This window comes from Lotus japonicus, chromosome 5 (genome assembly GCF_012489685.1).
Source record: "Lotus japonicus ecotype B-129 chromosome 5, LjGifu_v1.2".
In the NCBI taxonomy this organism is placed as follows: Eukaryota; Viridiplantae; Streptophyta; class Magnoliopsida; order Fabales; family Fabaceae; genus Lotus; species Lotus japonicus.
In genome coordinates, this window is record NC_080045.1 from 58,495,389 (window position 1) to 58,505,647 (window position 10,259).

Sequence of the window (10,259 nt, forward strand, 5' to 3'; positions counted from 1 at the left end):
CCAACCATATGACCAGAGTGAGATATCTCTTTCAACAGCTAGCCGAGCAAAATAAAACAGACACAATCATTAAGCAATTAGAGGCTGCTCATGCGTCTCAGAAGTCTTCCACAAAGGCTTATTATATACAAGGCTCTATAATAATAATTAAGTTTGGTCATTTAATTGCATAACATACACTCACTACACCAAAAAGCGCTATTTCGCGGCGGTTGGAATTGTATATAGCGGCGGTTTAAACCGCCGCAAAAACAATCTCCCGTCGGTTGTCCAACCGTCACAGTTTTTAGCGCCGCGAGTCACCTTCAGAAGCTTGAATGTATGGCTCATCATCTTCCCGATCACCCGTATGGATTAAATGAGAAAAGCTTATAGAAGTGAACCCCAATACATCCTTTTTCATCAATCTAAAATTTGTAGTGTTAGCCCACTGACATTTAAACAAAGTCACCACAAATTGACCATGGTAGCTTAATTCAATAATGTCAACCAGTTTCCCATAATAAGGCACTAAACCTTCTGTTGGCCTATTGTCACTTGTACTTGCATAGCTCTTTGTTCCAGAGCTACAAAACACACCACTATTCTGAGTTTTCATCCCTTGCTCACGTTGTAAGGTTCAGAATTTATATCCATTAACATTATATGCAGTAAACCTTCTGGCTTGTTGAAGCGGGCCTTGCGCGAGGGCACAAATATCATCAGAGTGTGCAATAGAACTATCATTCATAATCTATCAAAAAGAAAAACTTGGTTTCAGTAATAATAAGTAATAGAATGTTCAAACTTGGTTTCAATAATAATAGGACATCTCTTATACTTACACGACGCCTAAACCATTCCACAAAGCCACGATGAACTTCCTTCTCAATCTCAGTTGACGACCTTGTTCGAGACCTTAATCTCCTTTTTGTGATAATTCTAAATTCCCTATATCAATCATTATGTTAAAAATTATGACGAAAAGAATATAGAATAACAAAGTATTTCATATAAGACTTACTCAATGAAATGTTGTACTTCTTTACAATTAACCAACACATGGCGATGTGCTTGTAGCCATTCTCTCTCTGTCAAAGTGAAATAAGATGAACCTCCAACAGGTTTGCCTACATTGGGAAATAAAAGTGATGAAGACTCGTACGGATAATCGTCAACACGACCTCCGCGATTGAATCTTGTCTCAATTTCATTGTCCAAGTATCTTGAACAAAATGTAAGTATCTCTTCAGAGATCCAACCTTCTGCTATCGAGCCTTCAGGTTGTGCTTGGTTACGCACATATGACTTCAATTTCCCCAAGAACCTATCATTTTAAAAATAGAAAGTCACTACTAAATGATTGTATATTATATGTGTCATATTTTAAAATTTGATATACCTTTCTATGGGATACATCCACCGGTAATGCACTGGTCCTCCGAGTTTGGCTTCATCGGGTAGATGCACCATAAGGTGAACCATAACTGTGAAGAATGATGGAGGAAACAACATTTCCAATTGACATAGTGTGAGAACAATTTGTTCCTTAAGCTTGTCTAGTTCACCATGGTCCAACACTTTGGCACATAATAGCTTGAAAAATGTGCATAAGTCAACAATCACTGTAGCAACTTGGACAGGTAGCACATTCCTAATCGACAGGGGTAGCAATTGCTCCATCAATATATGAGAATCGTGGCTTTTCAAACCAAAGAGCTTGTGCTGAACTAGGTCAACACATCTAGAAATGTTGCTTGAGTAGCCATCTGGTACGGTAATATCTTTTAAGGTGCTCAACATAACACTTATCTCTTCCTTCGATAGTGTAAACAAAGCAGCAGGGAACTTACTCCCATCATCAGGTGGCCAAAGTTCTCTTTTTATACCCATTGCACGCAAGTCTTTTCGAGCCTCTGCATGATCTTTTCTCTTTTCTTTGTCATTTATTAATGTGAAGAGTATATTGTCGCACACATTCTTTTCGATATGCATGACGTCTAAATTGTGTCGCAACTTATTAAACTCCCAATATGGAAGTTGAAACAATATACTCCTCTTTTTCCATTGTTGAGTTGGTTTCTTCGTTTGCTTCTTCCTCTTCTTCCCACGAGTTCTCTTTATCTTGTCTTCTGGTTCTGGGGGTTTGCCAAATGTGACTTCCACATTACGTACTTGCTCCAAAATATCAGAGCCTGATAATGCTTTTGGTGGATCCCTATCCTCAATTTTTCCATTAAAAAGGTGAATTTTATTCAACCGAAACTTGTGTCCTTTAGACAAAAAGCGTCGATGACCCATGAAACACCACTTTTTACTAAATGGAAGACGAAGAGGAATTGAATCAAAGTTAAGAGATGGACAAGCAAGCCCGGTATATGTGTTCCATCCGGAAAGCACCCCGAGACCAGGAAAGTCACTAATGGTCCATAATAGGCATGCTCGCATCATGAACACTTCATTCCTTGAAGCATCATACGTTTCAACACCTGTTTCCCACAACACTTTCAACTCCTCTATAAGAGGTTGCATGTAGATGTCAATATCATTACCCGGCGCGCGCTTTCCAGGAATCACAGTTGAAAGAATATAGTTGGTTGGCTTCATACACATCCATGGAGGAGTATTGTATGGAATCAGAATTAGAGGCCAGATACTATAAATGGATTTTAAAGATCCAAAGGGATTGAATCCATCACTTGCTAAAGCCAATCGTACATTTCGAGGGTCTTTTGCAAAATTTTGATGTGTCCGATCAAATTCCTTCCAAGCCTCGGAGTCTCTTGGATGCCTCATCATCCCATCATTGTTATTTACCTCATCATGCCAAACCATACTCTTAGCCGTTTTTGAAGACATGAACATCCTTTTTAACCTTGGGATCAACGGGAAGTACCGCATAACTTTTGCGGGTAGCTTCTTTCGGGACTTTGTAGAAATGAATCGAGAAGCACTTGCATTTGTTTTACCACATGGCTCCCACCTAGATGTCCCACATGTTTTACATTTCTCTCTATCTTCATCTTCACCCCAATATAACATACAATCATTAGGGCATGCATGTATCTTGGTGTACTTAAGACCAAGCTTGTTGATGACTTTTTTAGCCTCATAACCCGATGCGGGGATATTCGCATGTTCGAAGGCTTCATGTAGCAATTCAATGATCATACCCATTTCTTTGTCACTAACTCCACACAAACACTTAATGTGATATAATTTCACCAAGAAGGACAATTTTGAGAACTTTGTACATCCTTCATACAATGGTTGCTCTCCATCTTGAAGTAAATCATAAAATTCTTTAGCACCACTTGCCCCATATTGTCGTTCAGGCATGCCTCCTCCACCTTCATCACCATGTTCTGTTGATGATGGAGAGTGTTCTTCATTATCATCCATTCTAGAGAATCCAAAAGCATCCTTTAACATATTCTGCATTGGGTCTTCAATTACTGTATGTGGCATAACATCTTCATCTACAATGCTCTCTTGAATATTAGGTGGACCAGAAACTGATTCCCCCAATAAAGTCTCCCCATGGTCACACCAGAATGTGTAAGTTTCAGGAAACGGTTTACATATTAAGTGGTCAAAGACTTCTGGTCGAGTCTTCCACTTCTTAAAACCACATTTATCACACGGACATATAATTGTACCCTCAGAAGAACTGTGTTCAAAGGCAAAGTCTAAAAAACCATTTAATCCTCGATGATACTCAAGTGTGTTGCGTGGCTTTTTAATCCATGATTTATCCATCACACCAAGAATCTTCAGATAGAAGAGGAAGGTCAGGAAAGTATCAGAAGCAAAGAAAGCATGAAAATTACTCTTATGTGTGTCAAAACTAATCCAGATTCCACTAACAACACTAAAGCATTCACTAATCCTCATTAGCTTCCTATGTAATTGATAATATAATACTTAATTTACAATCATATTGTATGATTATTAGAAAAATCTGTATAGTCATTGTGTTGACTGGAGAAAAATACAGTCAACACTGATTCAACAATTATAATGCAATTAACATGTGGCTTTGAACTACAACATTTCAGTATTAGCATGTATAGACTCAACCCTATATATTACCTTTATTCATCCTACAAAAACCATAAACACTACAACTATCAACCTATAAAACTATAGACCATGCATCTCAGCATAGCTAAGAGTCGTTAAAACCATTCAAACTACAAGAACCAACTTGAAAATCTAATGATACTATATTAATCATCTCGGTAAATATAAACTTAACATAATGAAAACATAAAAGAAAGCTAAACACCCATTTGGAACAGAGCAGGAGCTTTGATGGCTCTCCCCAAGACACCCAATACAATTTATTTATTATTTTGAAATTTAAGAAACATGAGCAGTAAACTATTAATAAACTAAGAGCAGTCCCAAAGAGTTAATATGGCTGTCATGAACAAGACAACAATCCCACAAGCTAATATCAAGCTTTTAACGTTGATCTTCGGTACCAAATCAAGACACTAATATCAAACCAATTATTAACCTCATAATTATACTTAAATCACTTTCTACAGCCTCTAATATGTTTCACTTGGTTACATGAAAACAGCAATACCAAATCTCATGTTCTCTACACAGTTAAAATTCATATCCCTTGCTGGTATGTATTTTTCTTGTTGCAGCCATCCAGCATTCATATTTCCCCAAAATTGAACATTTTCTTCAAAGGGAAAAGATTTAAGAATATGATACAATTGCCAAAGATCAGAACCATCTAACAGAATAACAGAAATGAAACCTGATGACACTTCACCCGTGAGAAGATCACTAGGACTTTAAATAGAACACAATGTGCAATGAGGAATTCAAATCCAAAACGGATTCTATATGAATTCAGAGGGCGAATTGGAATCAAAGTTTCACTAAAATTCATATCCCTTGTGACTTTAAAGATCAAGAGAAACATGCACAACAATACATTAGACAAGCAACAGTCACAAACAGTATCAATCAACAAATAGGAAGAAAGAGAGATGGTAATACCGATTGCAGAGGAACTTTAGATTGAATCAACTTCAGATTCCATCACTTCTTCAGATTCTACAAAAATTAACAAAAATCAGACTACACACAACCCTAGATTTTCAGATTTGAAATCAAAGTGAAGAGATCAATGATTTTCAGATTTGAAATCAAAGTAAAGAGTTATCTCAGATTTGCAATCGAAGAAAACAAAGATGATTGAATAAAACTCGCCTTGCCAAAGAGCGGAGAACAGCGACGGTGGGGAACGATGGCGGAGATCGGAGGTGGCGGAGAACAATGGTGCCGAGGGAGAGGGACGATTGCCAAAGAGCGGAGAACGGCGACGGCGGAGAACGGTGGCGAAGAACGGTGTCGGAGCACGGTGGTGGAGGACAGTGAGAGAGAATGAACAGAGAGAGAATGAATGAGTGAAGAGTGAGGTTGAGGAGTGAGGTGCGATTTGGATCTGAAATAATAGGTTTAGTTTTTTTAGTTTTTTTTTTTAACTATAAATAATTTTCTGGCGGTTTCAACCGCCAGTAAGTTAAAACAACCGACTCCATTTCCCATCGGTTGCCCAACCGCCTCAAAGTAAAACATTTAGCGGCGGTTTATTGAAACCGCCGCTATTCAACCGCCGCTAAATCCCGTGTTTTCTAGTAGTGACTTTGCTATTTGAATATTCTTCTAAGACTAGAGATTATCTCTCCAATCTAAAAGTTGACTTGAAGATCGAAGTGTCTTTTAAAAATACATCCCTAGATCATGCATGCAAATCAAAAGGTGCTTTTAGTTCTATTTCTCAAAGAACAATTATCTATATAAATATAAGTATGTGGTGTGAACCAAATCACCACCATAGATTCGTCATGCCTTAAACATACACCCATGAGTCAACCAAATAAGGGTTGTTGAGCTTTTAGTTTGTGTTGTTGTGCTTGCTTCGCTAGATTATTTATTCCTCTTGGCTCTTGCCATAGTTTACTGTTCTTTGTTACTCTTCAGAATTTTTAAATACCCCTCTCTCTTTCTGTCAAAAGCTTGTGGAAACCGTATATTCTGTTAGGGTTCCCTAACTGATCGATTCACTCATTTTGCTCCATCTGTGTTTCTCTTATAAATAGCAAAGTTCCATTGAGGGTGTGTCTATTTTGTATGCTAATCTTGATCTTTCCCAGAATCTATTGGACAACACAAGTGATCAAGAGGTCGTTGCAGCCAATTTCAGCACAGTCGTTGTTTGCAGGTGCAGCACCATCAAGATTCACACACAAATTATAAGTGTTTTGGTGTTGAGAATCTTGATGATGCTGCATCAGCAATAAACGATTCAAGGAATATTTTTTATATATCTTTCCAATACATATAGGGATCTTGAATTCTTTGTTTCTTTGCAGTGAAATCCTCACCAATATGGACCCTTGATGGACAATTTCATGCTTAAGTTACATCGGCAAGGTATAAGATCCTAGACTCTAAGTGTTTATTTTGTTGAAAGTTCACCCTACAGGAAGGTGATATAAGGAAACAAAGTAAATCAAATCGAAGTAGGAAATAAAGTTTTCTTTCTTATATTGGAATAGACTATATAGGTTTAATTTCTTTGATTTGACGAGATTCCTGGTCAATTCTTAGGGATTTAAGTATAGAAGTAGCTAGTTAATTTCATTTTCAGACATGCTTGTCTTGTACAATGAAGTCAAGATCTTGATGGTGGCTGAGAGCATATAGACATTTTTGTATACCTTCTATTTGTTGGGAATCAAATCTAACCTGTTGTTTTTAATTTTTAATTAATATCAAAAGAAGATGATGATCGATCTATTAGCTAGCACAAACAATCGTTCACCAGTGCTGGATTTTTCAGTCTGGATATTAATTCAGTTATTTATATGTTTGGTTTGTTTTGTTTCATGGAGAAGGTGTAGCTTTTTGAAACAGTTTTGATGAAGTTTTGTAGACTTTGTTTTAGGGTAGGTTTGAAACCTCTGATTAATTAGTTGTTAGTTAGTTTTGTATATAAGATTTAAAAGCAATATATATGGTGATTCCATGGTGGTGGCTATCTATATATCTTTTGGGATCTCCTCAACTTGATAATCATACTCAGTGCTGAAAGTTCATCTTCAGATACACTACTACCTTTCTCTGACATACACTACCACTTTTCTTTGACACAGTTACAACACAGACACATAACTCTTCAAATTACATGTATGCCATTCTTGAAATGAAAAATAATGGTTTATTAATTAACTTATGCTTTACATGTGTGCCAGCTCCTTAGATTCTTCATATCCAATCCCTGATGAAAAAGAAGGAGCAATCTGAGTAGAAGATGGCTCACTTTTTCCTTAGTCTTTTTGTATCTTTTTTATAGCTTGTTTGTCAGAACTAATAGCCAGTTAGATGATGTATGTTTATTATTCTTTGAACACTGGCACATAGATTTCAGAGAATACATAAAGCTTTTACAAGCGGTTCCAATGGCTCACTTGATCTTGTTCGATTGAAAGTCCAAATATATATTCATTTTTCAGCATGTTTAATCAGTCTTCTATTCTCTTATAATCGTTTTTGAAACTCAAAAACTATTTATAAAAGCTTGTCTCCACAATCGATTCTGCGTACATTTGGGTAAACAGTATGACCATATCAACGCTTATTCATGAGCTAATTTGATAAACTTCTGAAGTAAGCTGAAAATAGTTTTTTGGTAAGCATGTACTTCTATTTATAAGCTAACTTGAACAATTTATGAAAATAAACTCAAAACAGTTTATAAGTAGGTCATTTGAGCTATTTACATAAATTCTGTCAAACATTTGTATAAACGTTTATGCTATAAGATACACTTAAATAAACTCTTTTTAATATGATGTCTGTCTTTACGGTCAATTGTAGAAAGATTTATAAAGACCCACTTACTCATTCATCAGTATCATTTTTATTGTTTGAAATCAGTTTCTACAACCAAGAGATGAAATAATTGTTGCAGATAGTTGATTGTGGTTGACAATTTTATGAAGCCTTGCTTTTGCATAGACCTGCTGGTTTGTGGTTTGAGGAAAACTTCATATATCAGTCTTTTTCTTGTTCACCTTGAAAACAAAAGTTAGGAAAGGAACTTAATTAGGTTGCATTTGCAATGAGAAGAAGGGTAGTATTGCAATAGCATGACCAAGGACAGATCGATATTTTGGTTGATGAGACATGCTATGTTCTGTGCCTCTGTCACTACTTGTCCTACCATGTAAAACAAAGGGTGCAACAAAATAACTACTAGTTTTTGATAGCTGGATTTGACACCCCAACCCTTAGATTTCACACCCCCAAATTTCGGATTTTCGGGTTCCGAATTATTTCGGAATCTTATATTCCGAAATTAATTCATGATTTGTAGTGCAAAATACATGTAACATCCCACTTTTGAGTGAAAAAATACTTCGGAAACCTTATTTCCGAAATATTTCGGAAACTAAGTTTCCGAAAGTGGGGTGACATTTCTAATGAGTGGGGTGTCAAATCTAGCTGTCCTAGTTGTTGGCTCTTGTACCCAGCAAAGTTATAAACGATCTCATCATAATGGGTGTTGGTACCACACTACTTCTGTTGAATGATTAATAATGACACAATAAGTCTTTTTGATGAAGTTGGAAGAATCATGAGTACTAGTTGTACTCGTGCTAATAAATTATTTGAGTTAACAAGGCACTTCATCACAATATATAATCACAATGTGGCTGAAGGCAAGTTAGAATAGCATATAGGAGGAGATTAATTAATTGCCTTCTCATTAAGAATAAAAGAGTGATGAAGAAGAGAGGACAACAATGGAATAATCATGAAGGAAGTTACAAAATGAATTTGAAAAAAGTTACAAATTTAGTTCGAAAAAGCCATATCTAATTTATGTAAATTAAAGTTTTAAATAAGTTTTTTTTTGAAAGTGGTTCAAATATATTAAATCAAGCCGGCATAGAAGTCAAAGCATCAGAAGTAATAAAAGTGTCAAGACCAGGAGGGCCTTCCTCTATCCAAACAGCAAAAGAGGAGGCTCCCCGGGCTAAAAAGTCAGCGACAGTATTGCCGGAACGACGAACAAACAAAAGATCCATACGAGTAAAAGATGAAACTAAAGAACGAACAATCAGAAGAAAAAAAAAAATTGTATCAAAAGTACGATTTTTGTTAAATTTTGCCTAGGTTGGAAGGTGCGTTGATGATTTTACATTGATAGTAAAACTAATGGCTCTGAATCTTGGATCAAACCTGATTTGATTTGGATCTCGATTGGCAGCTGAGTTTTCTAGCTACTGCTTTCTCCAGCCCAATTATTGGCCCTTAAATTTTGTAATCAATGACTAATGACTATGATTAGTCTAAATAAAATATGATTTACTAATGAGTAAAATAGACACATTTTTCTTAATGTTTGTCAAAATTACACTCCGTCTCATTGCTATATAAAATATACACTTCACTCCGCCCCTTTCAACTTTTAGGATGAAATATCAGAATCCATAATCCGAATAATAGAAATATAATTAGTGACGAATTTTATAAATGGATGTTTTTCGTCGCAAAAGTCATCTCAAAATTACATATGCCTATTTTAGTAGTGGATTATATTTCTTTCTCTAAAACTCGTCGATATTGTTAAATTTTGCATGTATTAATGACGAATTTTGGAGATGGAAAATAAATCCGCCGCTAAAATAGATGGATTTAAATCAACGACGACTTTTGAACGAAAAATATCCTTAGTCAAATCCCAGGGTCGTGTATATCACTATGCCAATTAGACAATTGCCTAAGGCCTCCCAATATATTAAAAGCCCCGCAAAAAATTAGTATATATAGAATATACTATTAAGACTTAAGAAATGTAATAAAATAATGAAAAATTTAATGGCAACAGAGAAAATGCAACATTAGAACTTTGAAGTGCAACTTTAGTAGTTATTAGTTGTAGTATTTTGTATCAACAAATTTACATTTTCAAAAAATAAGTAAATAAATATCAGTTATTTTTTCATTCTCAAAATTGAAAAAATTAATTTGTGTTACTTATTATAGTTATTTTTTTATGACTTATGTATCTATAGTATTATACAATGTTTTTCAATGACTTCACTAATTATTTCTTCTCTAATTTTTTTTTTTCACGTTGGGTTGAAGTGAATTATTAAATGAAATATTTGAATTTAAAGTGTAGCAAAATCTGACATTGTTTTATTCATTGTGTTCCTGGTTCTATTGTTCATAACTTTCTT

General features: G+C 35.4%; 1 protein-coding gene and 1 long non-coding RNA gene across 2 annotated transcripts; one reads left to right on the plus strand and one right to left on the minus strand.

The window, feature by feature from the left end:
- Positions 1-619: 619 nt before the first annotated feature.
- LOC130719871 (uncharacterized) lies at positions 620-3,873 on the minus strand. Its single transcript, XM_057570470.1, has 4 exons — positions 1,382-3,873; positions 1,040-1,306; positions 825-930; positions 620-733 (listed from the first exon to the last, which is right to left on the minus strand). Exons 1-4 carry the CDS (start codon positions 3,871-3,873, stop codon positions 620-622), a joined length of 2,979 nt encoding a protein of 992 aa, XP_057426453.1.
- A 1,987-nt stretch (positions 3,874-5,860) lies between these two features.
- Positions 5,861-7,477, plus strand: LOC130718799 (uncharacterized). The gene is made up of 3 exons (XR_009012798.1): positions 5,861-6,191; positions 6,381-6,441; positions 7,263-7,477. It is a non-coding gene; the product is annotated as an uncharacterized LOC130718799 (long non-coding RNA).
- The last annotated feature ends 2,782 nt before the right edge of the window (positions 7,478-10,259 follow it).

What these genes read in the sequence shown, in the direction of transcription:
- LOC130719871 (XM_057570470.1), bottom strand. Translation starts at nt 3,873, where the DNA reads ATGAGGATTAGTGAATGCTTTAGTGTTGTTAGTGGAATCTGGATTAGT. An exon ending in TGGATGTATCCCATAGAAAG is followed by an intron (nt 1,307 to 1,381) that starts GTATATCAAATT and finishes TTAAAATGATAG; the next exon opens with GTTCTTGGGGAAATTGAAGT. An exon ending in CTACAAGCACATCGCCATGT is followed by an intron (nt 931 to 1,039) that starts GTTGGTTAATTG and finishes TGATTGATATAG; the next exon opens with GGAATTTAGAATTATCACAA.